This window comes from Vombatus ursinus, unplaced genomic scaffold (genome assembly GCF_900497805.2).
Source record: "Vombatus ursinus unplaced genomic scaffold, bare-nosed wombat genome assembly UNPS02001419.1, whole genome shotgun sequence".
NCBI lineage: Eukaryota > Metazoa > Chordata > Mammalia > Diprotodontia > Vombatidae > Vombatus > Vombatus ursinus.
This window is the reverse complement of record NW_020941197.1, coordinates 16,462,481-16,483,834: the sequence shown is the minus strand read 5'-3', so window position 1 is coordinate 16,483,834 and position 21,354 is coordinate 16,462,481. Positions and strand designations below refer to the sequence as shown.

General features: G+C 34.8%; 1 protein-coding gene across 1 annotated transcript in view; it reads right to left on the bottom strand.

The window, feature by feature from the left end:
* The window catches only part of BBX (BBX, HMG-box containing), a 348,489-nt gene that overhangs the window by 130,122 nt on the left and 197,013 nt on the right, over positions 1-21,354 (bottom strand). Inside the window, exons 4-5 of the mRNA XM_027867261.1 lie at positions 12,600-12,770; positions 7,573-7,815 (exon numbers count right to left, since the gene is read on the bottom strand). Coding sequence (XP_027723062.1) covers positions 7,573-7,815; positions 12,600-12,761 — 405 coding nt within the window. The 5' untranslated portion in view covers positions 12,762-12,770. The remainder of the gene's footprint in view (positions 1-7,572; positions 7,816-12,599; positions 12,771-21,354) is intronic.

The window sequence follows — 21,354 nt, the reverse complement described above, 5'->3', positions numbered from 1 at the left end:
AAGAATATAAGCTTCTTGAAAGCAAATTATTTCATTTTTGTCAACCTTTGTATTTCTAGTATTTAGCATAGTATCTTACATGTAGTAGATGCTTCATAAATGTTTACTGAAATTTACTTATAATAAATTTATAATATAAAATAATAAATTAATAATTGAATTGGATTATATGTAAAGTAAGTTAAAGCAATTAGTGTGAGAGTAGGTTAGAAAAGTAGATTGAAACTGACTGCGAATAGCCTTCAATGCCCGGATCAGGAACCTGTATACTTCAGTAGGCAATGGGAAGCTGCTGAAGTTTCTGTCTGTTTTCTTAGAGGATGAGTACGACAATAATAATACTAACAATAACTCATATATAGCATCGTGAGGTCACTGAATTAGATATTACTAGGGCAGCTGACTGAAAAAGGTATTGAAGAAGGTCATGAGTTTATATTTTATCCCAGAGGCAATAAGAACTTATTGACAATTTTTTTTAAGCTGACCTGTGCCTTAGGAATATTATTTTTATAGTTGTGTGAAAGTCTCCTGGAAAAGCTGAGAAACTGGAAGCAGGAAAGATCAATTAGGAGGCTATTATCATAGTCTTATGAAGCAAGCAGCAATGAGTGAAGAAAAAAAAAGGAACTAAATAACTCTATCATGAGATTCCCTGTTATTAAAAGAAATGCTGTGGCAAAAGAACTGATGAAACTTGAGAATAGATTTCAGATGAAGAGTTAGAGTGAAAAATCATCAAAGATGACTTTCAAACTTATGAACCTTGGGTATCTGGGAAGATAGACAGAAATGGGAAAGGTTGGAGTAGGTCAGTAGGTGGTAAATTTGTGGGGAAAGAAAATAATCAGGTCTATTTTATACATGTTGACTTGAAGGTGCCTAAAGATGGCCAATAGATAGTTTGTGATGAGGAATGGGAGAGTTCAGGAAAGAGATTAGTATTGGATATGTACACAGCTAGCTCGAAGTTATCTTCAAAGAGATAAAAACTGATCCTCTGAAATGAGATGTGATTACTCGAGGAGAGAGTGAAAAGAAGCCTTGAGGGATTTCCATATTTTGGGAAGTGAGAGATGGTTGATGATGCGTTAACAAAGGAGATTGAAAAAAAAAGCGATCACACAGGTAACAGTGATAGGGATAACTGTGATAGGAAACCCACTACTTAATGAAGAAGCTTTCCCTCCCTCACAAGAATAGGAACTGGACCTGTGATTTCATTGAAATAGAAAACTCCATTGATATAGAACACTTTCTCTTACCAATGCAGGTCAGTACCATCTCTTCAATTAGGTTCCGAGAAAACTGCCTAGGGAACTGAGAGATTAAGTGACTTGACAAAAATTTGTCTTCCAATGAATGGAAATCTTCATTCGTTGCTTCTAGGTCTGCCTTCTGGGACCCTGTAGAATAATTTTAATCTCTCTTCGAGATAAGAGCCTTTCACATGCGTATAGACAGTCAAAATATCTTCCCTATGATTTTTCTTCTCCAAGCTAGATATCTCTAAATTTATTTGAATAATATTTTTGTTTCTTCAACATCTTGGTCAACTGAGCCCTTTGCACCCTCTTAGATTTTAAGGTCCCTGAATGGAGAGCATCTGTCTCAGCATCTAATATATCCTTCTCCTTGTTCAATCATGTCCCATTCTTCATGACCCCTTTTAGGGTTTCCCTGGCAAAGATACTGGAGTGTTTTGCCATTTCTTCCTCCAGCTTATTTTACAGATGAGGAAACTGAGGCAAACAGGGTTAAGTGACTTGCCCAGGGTCACACTGCTAGTAAGCATCTGAGGCTGGATTTTAATTCAGGTCTTCTTGACTCCAGGCCCAGTACTCTATCCACTGTACCACCTAGTTGCCCTGACATAGAGCAGGCACCTACTATTTTGTTTAGGTAAAATTTTAATCTTAAGGCATATGCTCTAACATGGATTTATCAAAATCAGATACTAATAGGTAGATGCAAGGAACATTCAGGAGTTACTGATTCAAACAGTATATGAATTTGTGGCTTATTTATCTGTATATTCTTTACAGTAAGCTGCTAAGTGGCATAATGGATAGAGTGTTGAGACTAGAGTCAGAATAACCTGAGTTCAGATGTAACTTTGGAGTGATTGACTTAGCTGAGTGACTCTGGGCAAGTCACTTATCATCTCTCAATGTCAACTTCCTCATCTACAAAATGTGAATAACAGTACCTACCTCCCAGGGTTGCTGTGAGGATAAAGTGAGATAATATTTGTAGATCACTTTGCAAACCTTGAAGCAAGTGCTATATAAACAATAGCTCATAGTAGTATTAATTATTATTATTACAACATGATGAATGTAGCAGTCACTCAGTAAACAATGGTTGCATGAATTAATGAAGGAATAAATGACTCCTGTGACATTTACCTACATCGAGGTGTCTAATTGTGATATATCCTAGCAAAGCTATAAGCATACCATTTTAGAATACGCGTAAGTTTTCCAGTCTTCCTCTCACCCTTCTCTTTATCATGGTTCTATTAAAATAAATGGAAGCTATGTGAACCAGAGTATTTGACTATTATGTTATTAATTCTAAGGATTATTATGTTGATGAGTGAAATGATACAATAAGTTCCTTTTGCAGAAACACTATGGACTATCTACTCCAAGTTCATAAGAACATTTAAATAGGCTAAAATAACATAACTTCTACTTCTTGACTGTTCTGTCTTTGGATTAGTCATGAGTCACTTAACTGCAGTGGCACATTCAGAAATCAGGATCTGTGAACATTCACAACATTGCACCATCACGCACATTGCCAAAGTTAAGAAACTAACATAGGCTGCATGCATGGAATGGTATTTTAAAATTACTTGTACCCTGTTCAGAAACAAATGTCTTTAGAACGCCATTTAGCTATGAAAATTAGCATGGAATAACATTTCTAGAGCATGAAACAAAGTGAAAGCAAACCCAAGGGCTAACTATTCATGCTCCTTACCAGGGGGTGCTCCAGTACCAAAGACTTTGGGAGGGCTTGGTGCAGACTGGCAGGTTAAAAAAAAAGACTTTATCTCCAAACTTGCACTGCTCTTCATGACAGACATTTCACATATCTCTAAGTTTTAAAAGTTTGATTTTTGAAATATTCTAATTTAAAACAAGGTAGGAAAAAAGCTGTCAAATATTTTCCTTCAACTGGAAATGATTGAACAGATGAAATATTCTTTAAAAATGTTATCAACAGTTGTAATTATCAAAACCTAATGATAATTATTAAAAATAGAAAAGTAGACGAATAGGACAGCTAAGACAAAGAAGAATCAGAAATAACTGCACTTAATCACCTAATGGTAAATAAACCCCAAAACATAAATTACCTAAAACTCCTTCTTTGATAATAACTGCTGGAAAAACTGGAAAATGGTCTCACAGATATTAGGTTTTAGTCTAACATATTATACCAAATTCTAAAATAAATTCAGAAAGGACATGAGATTGAAATATTAAGATTATATTGAAAATCTGAAGAAAAACAGATCATATAACTTTTTGCAGCTATGGAAAGGGGATGAATTCTTAACTAATCAAAAGAAGCAATTATAAATGGTAAAACAAGTTTTATCACATGAAGTTAACAAAGCTTTAGGATAAGAAGGGAAACAGTCAACTACAAAAAAAATTGTTCAAATATCTTTGATAAGGATGATATCCAAGATATATAGATAACTCATAGAAGTGTAACAAAAAGGCATTCCCTAATAAAAATAAAGTGGTAAAAAGTTATGTATAGAGTTTTCAAAAGAATAATTTCAAAATATTTGCTATTAAAAGAATACGTGAAATCACTAATAATAAGAAAAATGCAAATCAAAACAACTTAGAGATTTTGCTGCACACCCTGCAAAATTATTGAAGATCATAAAACAAAGGAATGGTCAATGTTGAAGGGACTGTGAAAAGATGGCACATACTAATGCATTGTTAGTGGAGCTGTGAATTGGCACAACCACTCTGGAAAGAAATTTGAAATTATGGAAGTAAAGTGACTTATATGTCCAAACATTTTGTCCCAGAAATTTGATCCCCTGCTAGGAATATGCCCAAAGAAGGTCACTGACAGAAAGGCAACATATACACCAAAATATTTATAGTAATTCTTTCTATGGCAACAAAATACTGGAAACAAAGTAGATACCCACTGACTGAGGAATGGCTAAAGAAATTGTGATATGTGAATGCGATGGAATGTTGCTGTGCTGTAAGAAACAATAAATATGATACAGAGAAGTGTAGAAAGACTTCCATGAACTGATTCAGAAAGAAGCAGAAAACAATATAAACAATTATTATAACAATGTAAATAGAAAGAATGACATCTACAATCATCAAAACTGAATATTGTGAAATTATAAAGAAGCTTGGCTCCAAAGAACAGATATGAATATAGGTAGCTACTTTTTCTTCTTTGCAGAGATCAGGGTTTATCAATATGGAATATTGCTTGTAACTGCAGATATTTTTAATGTATTGATTTGGTTTGGGTGAATTTTTTTTCTCCTTTTCCTTTCTGTTTTTAAAATAAATTCCTTGTTATAAAAGATGACTCTGTTGGTGGGGAAGGAAGGGAGATATAGAAGGAAATCTAACTGATATAAAAAACAAATGATATCAATAAAATAATCAACTTTTAAAAACCCCACCACAAACAGCCACACACTTCAAGGAATACGGTTTGTTAACATGGAAGAATATTTTTTATCCCAGAACTGAAAAAGATTATACACAATCAGAAATAAGGTTTTAGAAGCAACATTTCAATTAAAGCTATAACACACAAAGACTAATAGAAGTACTGAATACTTTTAATTTGATCTCTGAACCCTCTATGGGACAATGGCTCAAAGTTTCAGACTACAAATCAACTACATAATGACTCTAAAATACCTGAATCTTCCAGATATCTTCCATGGAAACTGGACAATGAATAACTTATAAACTGCTGTAAACACTGGAAAATTGTGACTGACCATGCATTTTAAGGTCACTACTTTTAATAGAACTGTTGGTTGTCAACTTAAGAATTTCATCATAATAGCATCACAGTGGAAAATTGTTTTGGTATCATTTTATATTATCTTTAATAGTAAGTCTTAGCAGTCAGATTGGGAACCTAATTAAGTAATCAGACACAGATTTCCTGTATGAAAATAATACTTCCTCCTCTTAAAAGTGGCCACCTATTGGGTTTGTAAATTAGCTGTGTTTAAGAAAAGGCAAACAATCTGTTTGGAACAGGCTGTATGTTATCCCTACTCAGCAATCCAAACAACACACTGTAGTGTTTAATTATAGAAGTGTAACAGAGCTCAATATGAGTTTTCAAATAATGGGCTCTTTTTGTTTACTAACCGTATAGACTTAAATATGAATCGATGATAAGTCTATTTAATGGAAAGGAATTGTTTAGTATCTTATTGGACATCTGCTAAAAGAATTAAAATCATCTATCTTTTTAAATGAATTTAGTTTTTAAATTCTCTGATAAATACAACAAACCTGGCTTCAATAACTATTAAATATAATTCCAACAAAAATGACAGAAAGATGCAGTAACATCTAAAGTTCTATATTCATTAATTACATATCTACTATGCTAATAATAATTCATTCAAGATGCAAAAATCTTCGAACATTTTATAGGGAATTTTTATGTTCCATGTTAGCTTGTTAAACAACTTTATAAAAATACAGAGCCTGACAATGTTATTTTTCCCCACACTGAGCCATCTAATAAAATGAGTCACTTGAAACTCACTATTCTCTCCCCTGCTGGTTGTGCTTCTCACAGAGGTTAAACAATTGTTTGTTTGTTTGTTTTTATGAACTAAGATTTACTTCTCTGAGATGAGGCACTAAATAAAACATATCAGGCTTATTTCCATTAATATTTAGCTATTAAATATTCTTGTGTCTTCCTTTTATTTAGGGCCTGATTACAAAATGCATAGTAAAAGGAATTTAATTTATTTTCTCCATCAATTTAGTGAACAAAACACAGATAGTTTCTTTAAGAAATATAGAAATTGCTATCATACAGCATAGATTAATGTTCTATCTCCAGAATAATTTTCCCACCTAGAAATGCTCATGTTAAGTATTTCAAACAAAGTGGGGTTTTGTGTATACATGCATAAAATAAAAAGTTTACACCCTGTTCTATCATTATTTCTTTTCATTTTCATTTTCTTTTTCTTTTTTTTTTTTGGAAGGTGGAGGGATAGGACAAGCTTTAAGACTTTACAGAAAACAAGTCAAGTTGGCTCCTTCCAAAGTCCAACTCTTCATGGGGAAACTGAGGTCTAGAAAGGACAAATTGTTTTCCCAAGGTCACAAAGGGCAAAAAGAGACCTAAAAACCATGTTGCCCGACTCCTAGTTCAGTACTCTTTGTTGTATACTATATTGAGTTACTCTACAAAGCCCTCACTTGAGTAAATCAAGGCCAAGCCATCACAGCTCCTGGAAATTCTTCCATTGAAGTGGCTCTGATGCCACGGTAATTTATTTCCAATATCCAGCTGGTTTTCTCTAGGGTCAAATTCACAGGGGATAAAGAATCTAATGATGTTTTCTTCCTTAAATTCACAGCAGAGGACTGCTAGATGTATGCTTCCAATAGCAAAAGAATCCACAATGAGGAAAAGCATCTTCGAAATTAGTTGCCAATGGCAACTTCAAGCAATATTTTTAAGTATTTTTACAGAATAAGGAGACACAACTAAGACAGGCAAGATTCTACATTTTTTTCACTATCACATAGCTAGAGAATCGCTCTGGGCACAAGTGCTTAATAAACATCTACTTCAATAATTAAATGTTTCTCATTATGGCACCAAAAACCTGGAAACTAAAGAGATACTCATTGATTGGGGAATGGCTGGACAAATTATGGTGTAGAAAGATGATGGAATACTATTGACTGAGCTCCAAGACAATAAATGAAAAAAAAACAGACAGTTTCAAAAGGACATGGAAAGACTTTTATGAACTGATGTTGAGGGAAGTGAGCAGAACCAGAAGAACAATTTTAAACCATGACATCAGTATTATAAAAATGAACAATTCTAAATACTTCTGTATACTGATAAAGAATGAAAAGAGCAGAACCAGGACTACAATTTACATAATAACAGCAATACTATAAATATAAACAAATATGAAACAAATAAATATAAACAAATATGATCAATACAACGACCATCCATGATTCTAGAGGACCAATAATGAAACCATGTTATCTACCTCCTCACAGAGGGGTGACAGATTTAGGGTGCAGAATGAGATATTTTTTTTAACCTTGTCAATAAGAGAATTGTTTTCCTTAGCTATGCATATGTATTAATAGGAATCCATTTTTAAATTTTTTTAATAAGGCCAGAATTAGGAGAGAAAATCGATTCTGCCTGTTTAAAAAAAAATAACAACACCACGAAATTTTAAAAGTACAAAAATACCTAACTGAGTTATTGTCATAGTAATTCACAGTCATCATAGCTGTTAACCATTTTGTGGATAATACATACCTCCTTGGCCATGTCTGTATATTTCTGTTTTTCCTTTGGGTCTAGAACTGCCCACCAATCAGCCAGTATCTTGGTAGCACCACGGTTATCCAGCCGGGGGTGTTCCTGACGAACGAGGGAGCGATGGCGTTTACAAAATAAAAGAAATGCATTCATTGGTCTCCGAGCTCGTTGCTCTGAAGATTCATCATCTTCAGTCTCATCTACATCATGCTCTAGGCCATCAGCTCCAAGAAGTTGGACCTATTAGCACAAAAAATGAAAAAGATTATTTAGAGACTCTTCCTTTTTACCAAACAGCAAAGTTAAAAATAAAGTGTAATAACTAAAGGACTGAAGTGTTGTAACATATTAAAAACACTAGTAGAGGAACCATAGATTTCTTAGATCTATTAAACAATTTTGACACAAATAGTCACACTGGCCCAGGGAATTGATTACCATTTTATCCCATGGGCATTGTATATTTTCAGATACTATAGTAACAACCATATACTTTTTTAAAAATTAGTAATAGCAATATTTTAATTAACACTTAACATCTGTGAAAATGTCAGTGTTTAAATATTAAAAAGCAAACATAGATTATGATTTTTTTTCCTCCAGGTATCAATAGAGGAATTACCCAGAAATTGGTGCTCAGACAATCTACCATTTAGAAAATGAAGAGAATGGTATAATTTAATCTTCAAGTTCACAAAAAGCTAAAATCTTCGGAGTGGTAAAGAAAGGTAATGTGACAGTGGAAGGTACACTAGATCAGAGTAAATTAAATCTATGCTCCTGGTCTTGATCCTTTGAAATAAAAAAATCTGATGGGGCAACTAGGTGGCACAGTGCATAGAGCACAGGCTCTGGATTCAGGAGGACCTGAGTTCAAATCCAGCCTCAGACACATAATACTTACTAGCTGCATGACCCTGGGCAAGTCACTTAACTCCACTGCCTAGCTAAAAAGAAAAAAAAGAAAAAAGAAAAAAAAAAAGAAAAAGAAAAAAAAAGGAAAAAAAATCTGATGGTGTCATATAGGCTCAAAGTCATTAAGTCTCTTACCTATTAACCTTCATATTCAGTCAGTCATAATTCACACTCATACCTTCCTTTTTTTCTATTCTCATTGCCACTAGTCAAGTTTTTGAGCCCTTTATTATCTATCATTTAGACTGGTGAAATAGCCTTCTAATCAACTTCTTTCAGTTCAGTTGTTCCCATCTCCTGAAAACAGCTCTGATACTGTCACTGCAAAGGTCCAAAACCCTTGATGGCTGAATATTATGGCCTAGAGAGTTTAAAAAAAAAACAAAAAACACCACCACTAGCCTGACCTTGAAAATTCTCAATAATCTCTTCAGAGTCATACACACAAAAATTATTTATAGTAAATCTTTTTTTGTGGAAAAGAATTAGAAATTGAGGGGTTACCTATCCATTGGAGAATGGCAGAACAAGATATGGTATAAGAATATGATAGAATACTACTGTGCTATAAGAAATGAAGAAGATAGTGTTTGAGAAACCAGCAAAGAGTGTATAAAGTGAAATGAGCAGAACCAGCAGAACAATTTCTAAAATAATAATGATATAAAGACAAACAAATCTGAAAGACTTAAGAACTCTGATCAACACAATGATCAACCAGAAACCCATGGCACTCGTGCTGTTGGTGGTGGTTTTTGAGTTATGTCTGACTCTTCATGACCCCTTTTTGGGGTTTTCTTGGCAAAGATATTGGGGTGGTTTGCCATCTCCTTCAGCTCATTTTGCAGATGAGGAAACTGATAGAGTTAAGTGACTTACTCAGGGTCACACAGCTAGTAAGTATCTAAGGTCAGATTTGAACTCAGGGAGATGAGTCTTCATGACTCTGAGGCCCACACTCATTCTGCTGTACCATCTAACTGTCCATGACTCATGAGAACATGCTAACTACTTCTACATGGAGAAGTGATGGACTCAGTACAGACTGAAATATATTTTGGGGGGATATGGCTGATGAGGAGAATTTTTTTGTTTGTCTAAATTTTTATAACAAGTTCCCTCTCCCCTTGTTTTCTCAATGGGTGGCAAGAGGAAGAGAATTCAGAACTGAAAATAAAATAACAATAAACAAAAAAATTTACTTCCAATTTTCCTTTCCAGTTTTACATATAACTATTCTCCCTTGTGAACCTTCTACTCTAACCAAATTAGTTTACTTCATAACCCTTGAACATCATTTTATGCTCATGCTTCTCTGTTTATTTATGCCATTTTAAAAAAATCTAAAATGCCCTTTCCCATCTCTGACTTCCAAAGTCTTTCCCTTTCTTCAAAGTTTTTCTCAGATTCTACCTCCTTTGTGAAACCTTCTATAACCACTAGAGTCAGATAGATCAAATAATGGATCTGCAGTCAGGAGTTCCAGCAAATCCTGACTCTGATATTAGATTGATACCTTGAGCAAGTCACTTCATCTCCTGGGCCTCAGGCTGAAGTAGATGGTCTCTCAGGTCCCTTCTCGTTCTAGACCTATGATCCTGTGCACCAAAATTCCCTCTCCTTTTGACTATCCACAAATATTTACCTTTCAAATAAATTCACCTCATTTATATACTGTCTGATATTATAATTATTTGTGTACATGACTGGTCCTCCCAAAGAGGTCGGATGATTCTGTAGGGCTGAGAACCCATCTTATATTTCCTTTTAATAAAGCCAGCATCAAGCATAATGTCTCACGTACAACAGGGACCCAATATAGTTGCTGAATGAATGAAATTTGTTAAAGACTTCACAAAGGCTATGTGAGAGAGAAGAAAAGTACTAAATTAAGTTTAAATTTAAGAAAACATAAAGAAATACATTCATCAAGGATAAAAAAGTCAAACTATAATTGTAATGGGCTTTAAGATATCAGTTATGAACCATAAAAGGGATTTAGGAGTCCTTCCTTGAAAGCACGAACCCACTATCCTTCTCAAAGGGCCTACAGAATGTCCAAAATTATTAGGAAATATATAAAAAATAAAACAAAAATCTTAATCTTGAATAAAATCACGGCATACTTGGAATGTAGCACTTTGGAAAAAAAAAAGACAAAGTCGGAAGGAATCCAAAGGAAAACAATTAAGGAGATGGAAGATCCTTTAGAATACAGAAGAGAAAAAAATGCTGGACTTCTGTCTACAAAGAAGCAAGCTGAGAGTACATGATTAAATATGACGAAGAATTTTTCAATTATGAAAGAGTGAAAACATCTTCACCAAATCACAGAATTTCAGAACTGAACAGGGAGGGGCAAGCCTACAAAAATTAAAAGTTGTAATTTTATAACAAGTAAAATGACAAGTTATTGGATATGGCAAATAATAAATCTAAGGATCTAATTTGTTACTCTTAAGAGTTGGTATAAGGTAAACATGAAAATTATTTTCAGAAAGGTTAGTTCATAGGAAAACAGGTCTATAAATGAGTTGTTAAAAGAAACTTTGAGGGGCAGCTAGACGGTACAATGAATAGAGCACTGGCCCTGGAGTCAAGAGGACCTGAGTTCAAATAAAGCCTCAGATACTTGATACTAGCTGTGTGACCCTGGGCAAGTCACTTAACCCCAACTGCCCCACCAAAAAATAAATAAATAAATTTTTTTAAAAAAGAAAGAAATTTTGGCATATATCTATAACTCCTAATATTCTTATATAGGAACATAATCATGCTCATTCACATAATATTCCTCAATGCCACTGTTGAATAGACTGTTGTCTTAATTAATCTAGGATGGCATGTATTATGTTCTTATGTTTAAAACACAATTTCAAATATACCATATTTCTACATTTACTTAGCTGCCAAATATGCATAGAGCACTCTGCATACTGAGTCAATAACTAGAATTTCATTGAATATACATGTAACTAGGCTTCTATACAGCCCAGAGCAGTTAGCGTATACTACTGGTATAAGGAAAGGAAATGTGACTAATTGGTGGAGAGAGTCCTGAGAAAATGTTGTATCCCTGGGTAAGGGTCAGAGTCGTCATCAAAGGCTTGTCAGGAAAGAGAAATGTGGATAGTATAGTACGTGAACAGTATATTCCAGGGAACAGAGAGGAAAAGACTCTGGAAGGTGCATGTACAGATAGGGAATCCAGCTCTTCAACATGTGTATGATCTCTAGCTTGCTTCCATAAAAACTTCAGAGACAGAATTCTTTGAGTGAGATCAGGCCCTCTTTCTTAGTTTAAGTTTGGGATCTTATCTCACTCTCATCTAAAGAGCACATTCATAGCTGTATATTTTCTGGTATGCTTTATTTATGTAACTTTTCTGATTTCTGTTTTGCTTGGATTTAAATGGGTTTACTCGCTATTTCCTGTTTGTAATAGTTTTTGTGTAAGTTTCACAGTTTGATAGAAAGGAGCTAAGATAGTGAACATAAGATAAGAGCTAGTCTTTGTCTTGAGAAAGACCACAGACATCGTTTGCTTTCTGAATTCCTAAAATTCATAACCATTTATCTGAGATGTTGGACTAGGAACACAGAAATATAATTCTAGTCTCTTGACCATTTAGAGACTACAGAGAAGAGTAAACAGCAAAAGTACTCTTGAGGCTTGCCTGTCTCTTAAGCTCATTTTCTGGTGTTATAGGAAGGTACCCTGGTTCTCTTCCTTTCCACAAATGTAGCCAGATTCCATGCTGCTTACAAGCCACATCTACACATTAAGACAACACAAGGGGACATAGTACCTATGTTACATGAACAAAGGAGCATAAAGCTATAATACAGAAAACTCTCAGGGCCATCTATTTGGTTCTGGAATATATCACAAGTGTTTTTGGACATAGGTTTTCCTCCCCCCATATAAGTATTTTGCTTAGTTGGTTATTAATATTATTTTATTAATATTCCTTCAATATTCTGAAGATGGTTCAGGAGTCGGGTCAAAGCAAGAGTTTATAAATGTGCTGTATAATGGAAAAGTGACTATAAAGTGTTTTTATAATCAACAATAAATTTCTAACACCTTCATTAAATGGCAGAATTACCTTATCAATATCTTCTTCTTCCTCTTCCTCTTCCTCCTCTTCAGAAAAGTCAAGAAGTTTCTTTGCTAGTAATGGATGCCACTGAAGACACTTCCTCTTTGGTCGTTTTCCAGTTCCTTCCCCTTCTGCTGAATGATCCTTATTTCTATTACTGCCTTTCATTACTGTGACCTATAGTAAGGGATTGGGGGGAGGGGGAGAAATCAAAAGAAAATTTGATTAAATTAGTTTAGTCACTTGAACTTTAAGCCAATTAATATTCTAATGCCTAAATAAACTAATCTACCCACTCAGGGATTTATTGGATTAAATAAAACCAAAGGTCACAATAAAACCCATATCTACTCGACCAAATTAAGCTAATACACATTTCCTTTCTAGATTCTACTGGGTAACTTCAGAACTTACTGGCAAACATGATATTTCAAAAATGACAGCAAGGCAAGCTTGCTTTCTGTACATTCACTGATATATACCCACTTTATTAATAAACTAAAGCAACTACCCAATAAATACATGAAATCTGATTTTCATAGCATATTACATTCCTGTGAGCTTGTAGGCTCACAAAATTTATCAGCCCTGAAAAAGAAATTATCCCCAAAGACCTGGCTGCAAGTGAGTCAACATTACAAATAATTTAATAAGGTAATCATAGTTATTGAGAATCTTTGTTATGAATTAATCAAGAATTACTTCCATATAGATTTATTTTAAAAATTACCACCTGAAAATGGGCCAATGGACTCTAAAATGGTGCTAACATCGTTACTTAGAAGGCAAATCATTGCTCCATGTGTTTGTCTGAAAAATATGCTCCATATGCTACTTCTATAGTCCATAACTTCTGCTGAATATCTCTAGCAATGATATAACTGAGGCAGCATTCCATTCTACACAATCTTTCCACACTGACTGCCTATACAAAGGTATCAAATACCCACAAATAAGCATGGATAAAAAAGCAGATTGCTCCTTGATGAAAAAGTTACAAAGTTCAGTGTAATTTTCAAGGATAATCTTTGTTATGTGTTGGACAGTAGAGTTTTAGTTTACACTCCAATTTTCCAAATAAAAATATGCAGACATCTTTTATTTCCACAGATGCCTTTCTTATGTAATTACCCAAAGTCAGATGGGATTTGTTGGGAATTATTGTTATGAGAATAAAACACTGCAAGACTCTTTCTGAAGTATTTATATGCAGATAGGGAAGTATTGTAAGTATGATATCAAGAATCCACTGAAGCACTAGGCTTGGGAAAACACACACTGCACTGGAAGACAATGGGAGAAAATGTTTAAATATATAAAAATCTGCTTTTTACATTTTCAGGAATCTATCCCATCCATGAAGCAATGCTGACATTTTCTTTAATCCATTGATGTTCAGAGTAAATGTATTCTTGGTGTTGTTACCGTTAACTAGAATTGAACGTTGTGATTCCTAGTTTAGCTTTAGAATAAAATTAAACGGTAATATATACTAGGTAAGTTTCCCAAGCTTTCTGCTCTTTTCCTGACCTACTTGTCTCTGTTAGCAGATATACTTTTCACATCCCCAAACTCTCTTTCTTCCCATGTCTGACTAGCTGTTGAATCCTGTTGACTCTCCTTTGGTAGTATTTCTAGTACCTGTCCTTTCTGTTACAGTCCCACTGCTACCTAATTTAAGGTCCTTAGGCATCCTAATTCCTTCAGATTCTCGCCATTATGATCTACTCTATAAACCATTGACAATCAATTTTCCTCAAGCAAAACTCTTATCCTGTTATTTTCCTCCTCAAATATATTTAGTGGACACTGAATAAAATTCAAACTCCTTAGTTTAACATTCAAGATCCTCCATAATTTGGTTCTGACTTCCCTTTTTTCCCTGTCTTATTCTACATTATTTCTCGTTTACATAACATAATTCAGGCACACTGAACTTTCAATACAGAGTTCCAGCAATACATTCTTTTTTTCTCTGACGCTATGCTTTTGTTCACTCCTTGCCCTACGTCTGGAATACCTTTCCATCCAAACATACACATCCCCAATGTCAAAATCCTACTCAACATTACAGGATCTACTTTCTCCATTTGGATATCTACTTTTGGCTTCTGTGATACTAAACTCTCACGTGATACGTGATACAAATTCTGATATGAACTCTGTTCGTCTGCTCTCTTCTGTGTCCTCATACTTTTTCCACTCTTTAACCAGAGGTATCACCTAACGTTCTGTCCTTATTCCACTTCTCTTTTTCCTCTCTCTATCTGGTTATCTCATGAACTCTCATCACTTCAACGGTCATCTCTATGCATAAGATTACCAAATATGCCATGTATTTCCATCTACCAGCTTCCTATACCAATCCGCAAGGCCCAAAGGCAATTTAAGTTCAACATTTCCCATGGCATGCTGCTAGTAATAATAACAGCTAGTATTTATATAGCACCTATTATGTGCCAGGCACTGTGCTAAGCACTTTACAAACATTATCCTCATTTTGCAGTTGAGGAAACTAAGGGAAACAGAAGAAAGGTTTTAAAGTTTGCAAAGCGCTTTAAAAATATTATCTCATTTTATCCTCACAACAGCCCTGGGAGGTAGGTGCTATTATTATCCCCATTTTACAGAAGAAGAAACTGAAGTGGAGAGGTTAAGTGACTTGCCCAATGTCACACAGCTAGTAAGCGTCTGAGGCCAGATTTTACCCATGGCCTTCTTCTCTGTTTTTCTCTTCTCTCTCTCTCTCTCCCTCCCGCCCTCTCTCCATACACAGACACAGACATAGTCACACATAGAGAAAAAGGAGTATTTGAAGATAATTCAGATATAGAAAGGAAAATTAATAATAAAAAAGTTGGAAAGGAGAATGGTATGTGTAAAAGACAAGAGAAAGAAAAGTTTTGAAATCTAACAGTGGATTTATGATAGAAACAACAATATAATTTTGTTATACTTGTCCTACAAAAATGAGATTTTCACATATGATTTTTCACACTTGACAAGTGGCTGATTAAGCTAAGTGTGTAAAGTAAATGAAGTGATCTGTTTCCTTAAATGGGTTGTGTTTCTACCTATACCGTAATTTCACATAGATTAAAAGCTATCTCTGGAGTAATCCTTCCATGATGTGTTATTGATGATCAGTCTACTTTAGCTACTGTGCTTCAGAATTGTATTCTTTAGGCATTCAAATATAAAGATTCACAATTGAGAGTTGTAATCTATCAAACAAATAATGCATTATAAAGTACTTTTTAAGCCCTGATCACTTTGATTACTATTATCAAATTATAGCACCAAGGTTGTTGTCAATTATAATTACTTATCAAATACTTTAAATCTTCTTTATTTCCATGTCCAAAAAATGAGTTCATAACTATCATTTAAAATAAGGTAAATCAGTGTGTTGCAATGCCAACAGCACTGGATTTGGTTTCAAAGAATATCAGCTTAAATTCCTGCTACTTCCTACCTGTGTGTCCATGAGCAACTAAATTCATTTCTCTGAGTCTCAATTTCCTTGTCCATAAAGAGGATTCGATGAGACGGCCTCTGAGCTCTCTTCTAGCTATAAATCTATGATCCTCTATGTGTATTCTCCTATACTATATTAGAAATGAAATATTCATTTTACGGGAATGTATTTGCAAAAGTCAACTTAGTAAATGTGCAATGAATAACAACATTTAATAGTGTTATTCAAATACAATATGCCTACTTTAGGAAGAAAGTGAAAAATGCAACATGTTAAGAAAGAAGAAAAAAAATTAAAGGAAGCATGTTTCCCAAGCAATAACTATTTTCTACCTCAGTACCATATTCTGTCAAAATTATGACATATATGTCTCTAGTGTAACAATGGGCATGATCTTCATGGATGGTTTAGCAAAGTGGATTCTGTAGGTTTTTCTTAACACCAGCACATTCAGGAAAAGCCTCTGAGAAAACTTGGTAAGTTTTTCTTCAGCGCCCCCAAGTTTCCTTTTCTTTGTTTTCTCCTACCTTCTGGTTCCCAGTGCCCTCCCTATCATCAAGATGTTCTCAGGAACTGATATAATATCAGTCATTTACAAATCCCTGTAAATGTAACAAAATGTGTTACTACTCCAATAAGCACCTGCTTATCAACTCCTGGGGAATTTAAGGCATCAATGAAGAGATGAAAAAGGAATTTTTTGGTGGAAGGGAACTCAGACCTCCCAGCACTACCAATTTCCCACCCCACTAACCCCACAAAAAATTACAGGCTGTAACTGCCTAACCTAACAACACTTAAAATAAGCCTCGTATTTAGCTGAGAATGATCCAGTTTAAAAAGTTTTTCTTTTAGGCTGCAGGGAAGGGCCAGATCTACGGTGACTATGGCAACGTAGCATCTTCGACTGTTCATCCTTTGCCACATAAAGTTTCATAGATTTTATGACTTTCCTGGAGTTCAGTACTTTACACTTTGCTTGGTGTTTACTGAACTGATTCAGAAAAAAGAGTCTTCTGGAAACCTTCCCTGATCCTTCCCATCTATGATCAGCCCACTCAGTTTTTGTACCCTACTAGTACTTAGTTTTATAGCACTTGAATATCCTCATCAGATAAATATTGCATAGAACATTTATCTATGACGGTCTTACTTTAGGATCAAATAAGCAACAAATTTAAGGATTCACAATATGCCAGGCACTGTTCTAGGCAGTGGAAATACAGAAATAACCTACTCTTGAGGTGCTTACATTCTAGTGATGAGTTTTCAGTCTAGTAAAGACAAGGGATCATGCCTTACACACTTAATATCTCCCCAGTTCCTTGTACAGCACTTGGCACACAGCAGGAGCTCAGTAATTTTGTTATATTGTATTATATCATTATATCGTATCACACTGGCATGCATTACATCATAATGACATGCAATAGGTAAAAGCATCTCCTAGAACTAATACCTTGGAAAACTTGCCAATAGTATTCATCATTCTAGTCTTACAGAATAAGTCGTTTACAGGACTGTGTCCTGTCACAAGACAACAAAATGGGAACACTGAGACATCTGAAAAATGTGACCCAGAGTGGGAAAGCAAGTACTCTTATCACATGATATATGGCAGCACAATTCAATTAGAATAACTATAGAGCTTGTTGGAGATAAACGCCCTGGCAAGTGCTAAATATTATTACTTATTGTAATTCTAATGACTTCTAAACTAGAGATAGCACAGATGAAAAATTTCACATTCAGTGAAGTTCTCCTTTCAGATGCAATTCAGCCATACTATTCATGCAAAGAGTGTTAGCCAGGGGCTCTGGATTGTACTCTGGCAGCTCTTTGAGTTGAAACCTTAGCTCTGTTAAGATGCTATCAAGAGTCTTCTCATGAATACTAACGAGGCACCCACTGTTCATAGAAGAATGTATTTACACTAGCAGTCCTACTCCCACAGTCTTACATAACTAAGGAATACTTATTTTTAAGATCGAAAACTACAGAAATTGATATTTAAGCCTTGGAGGACAGAACACAATGCTGATAGTAGAATGTTGCTCTATGATATCATTGCAGGTACAGAAACAGAAAGAGAATGCAGAGCAAAGAAAATAGGAATGTTGCTAGGAAATTATAATTAATTTACATAAAGGAATCAGTATAAGGTCCAGGATACTTTGCATCCACCGCACACCACCTACAGGGGTTCAGGAGTCCACATTTTATCTTGCCCTAAAATTTCATTTTGTCTCATATGAGTCCTACATTTCCTTCCTAAATTAATGAAAAAGTGATTTCTTTCTTTCCTTTCTACAAATCGGTCTTTCCACATGATAATTAATTCCCTTGCCAAAAGAATTATCATTATTTAACATTACTAAACCTCAGCAATTCAAATTCAATTTGACAAATACTGCAAAGTACTGTGCTAGATGGTAGGTATACAAAGAGAAGAAGAAAGGAGAATAGAGGAGGGAGCAAAGAGAAGGAGGGGGAAGGGGCAGGAAGAAGAGGAGGAGAAATAAAAAGAAATAGCATTCTCTGCTCTAAAGGAGTTAGGCTTCTACTACGATTTTATGTGTCACAGTATAAAGGCACTCCTTCAATGAATATGTCAACTATACCAGGCAAGACAGCTACTGTACGACATCCTATGTAATGTGGCCCCCAATTATTTATTTAAACTCATTTGTTACTTCTCCCTAACAAGGATCCTTTTCTTTTATCAGGCCAAGCTTCTTTATCCTTCACCCACAGCATATTCACTCCCATCTCCATACCTTTCTTCATTCTGTTCTCTCTGAATGGAGCACCTTCATTCCTCTTCTCTGCTTATCCAAACACTCCCAAATGCTTCAAGCCTTACTTCTTACACAACCTTGCTCCAGTCAACAGAGATATTTTCCCTTCCTGAGTACTCAGAACTTTAAATAGCTATAATGTATATTTTGGCACATCATTACACTCAATTTAGCATTTTATTGGAAATTGCTTTTCATGGTCCTCTATTTCATGTCTATTTGTTTTGTGTAAGTTGTCCACTTCAAAAATGGTACTATGAAATTTAGTAGAGATAAATGTAAAGTCTTGCACATAGGCTTAAAAATTCAACTGCACAAACTAAAGGATTGGAAATAGAGGCATAAATAGATAATGATTCATATATAAAAGATTTAAAGGATTTTTATAACAAATAGATTTAAAGATATAAAAAGATTTATAATAATTTACTATTATATAATAATCATATATTAATTATATAATTTATAATAAAAATATAACATAATATATAATATTATATATAATAAAAAGATTTAAAGTAGACCACAAGCTCAATACAAATGACAAGTATAAAAGCTAATATAAGTACTGCATTAAGAGAGGCATAGCATCCAAAATAAGAGGTATCGATTACACCATACTCTTTCCTAAACAGACACCTGGAATACCTGATTTGGAAGCCATATTTTAGGAAGAATACTGACAACTTAGAATGTGTTCCAAGGGTGGTGGACAGGATAGTGAAAGAACTGGAAGCAATGTCCTATGAGGAATTAGGGATCCTCCTTCTGAGAAAAGACTTGTGCAGAGAGGCTAGCTGTTTTCAAGTATTCATATTCGAAGAGTTGTCACAGAGAGAAAGGGATTAGGCTTGTACCAGATGGCAACAGAAGGCAAAGCTATATTACTATATATGCTATATTACTCATAAGTAATAGGGGAAAGCTATAGAAAGGTGAATTTAAGTTTTATTAAAGAAAAACTTCCTAATGCTTAGACTTCCTCCAAAGTGTAATGAGATGATGGCTTGGGAAGAAGTGGTTTCCCTTTCCCTGGAGATTTAAAAGAGTTTGCATGATACTCTGGTGGGGAGGTTGTAAATGGGAATTCTATTCATATGTGGGGCAAACTGCTTAATTTCTGAAGCCCCTTTTAACTTTCTCCCTCCTATAACTCTGATCTTAATTTGAGGCTTTTAGTTATTTCCACTATATCACACTGCCAGTTGTATAACATGGCCAGGGGCCATATAGTAGAATACTTCTACATCCTCCACAATGCACAAAACTATAGTAAAAAGTAGGTACTCAATTAATCCATGCAGAATTAAATTGGCTGGTAATACAAATGATTCTCCTGGTTTTTACTTCTCTTCATAGGACTTTTAAGTGATGGAAAGGTGAGAAGATAAAATAAGACTGGAGTTAAGTTTCTTATACAAACCTTATTCTTTTTTGTCTATTGATCTGTGTTTGCTGATAATTTTTATGTTCAAAATAAAATTTTTTTTTAATGAAAGCAACAAGGATAGTAAATAGGGAGGGGTAATGAAGATATGAGCAGAGATCAGAAAAGAGATACAGGGAGCAGAATCAGGAAATTTCTGATGAATTCTATTTTTGAAAGTGTCACTATAAGTCAGTGACCAACAACTTTTGCTTCTAGTTCAAATCTTTGCTTTTGTGTGTTACAAAATCCTTTCATCATACCCAGGAACACAGGTTTATCTTTCATGTGGCCATTCACTAAGTGGGATAAAGATATTTGTGAGATGGTGATTCCAACTAGACCCTGGATTTGGAGTAAGGAAGATCTGAGTTCAAATACTTCCTCAAATACCTCTTAGCTGTATGATTCCAGGTAAGTTACCTCATCTCTGTATACCACAGTTGCCACGGTACCTGTTCCTCTTAGTCTTAGAAAGTTGCTTAGAACCCTGAACAGTTAGTTAAGTGACTTGCCCAGATCACATGGCAAGAGGACTTTCATTGCCAGATATCAACTATGCCACAATGAGGGGAGGAAGGGCTGTGGCATGAGTAAGATGGGTTGAGGTCCCATTCTCTATAAGTGGGAGAACAATCCAAAACCTGGTAAAGTTTACTTATTTGCCAAATTCCCTAACTTCTTCTCAATCTTTATCCTTCTTGACTTCTCTGCAGCCTTTGACTCTATAAACCACATTCTCTGGATGCTCTCTTCTGTATAGATTTTTGTGACGCTATGAAAAACGTCCATTGGATTTGACAATGAAGAGATTGTTCCTTACTTTGGAGAGGGTAGTGTCAGCTGAGTCATGAAGCTAGAAACCAGACTGCAAAGGACTGAGAAGAGAGTAAAGATAAGGAGTGTAGACAGTTTTTTCTTAGGAGTTTGGCTGTGGAAGAGAGGAGAGATGTAAGATGCTAGTTTGAAGTGATGGTTGGGTCAAATGAAGGTGGTTGTTGTTTCTGTTTTAAGAGGCTGGAAAAAAAACCTGGGCATACTTGTAGGTAGCAAGGAAGA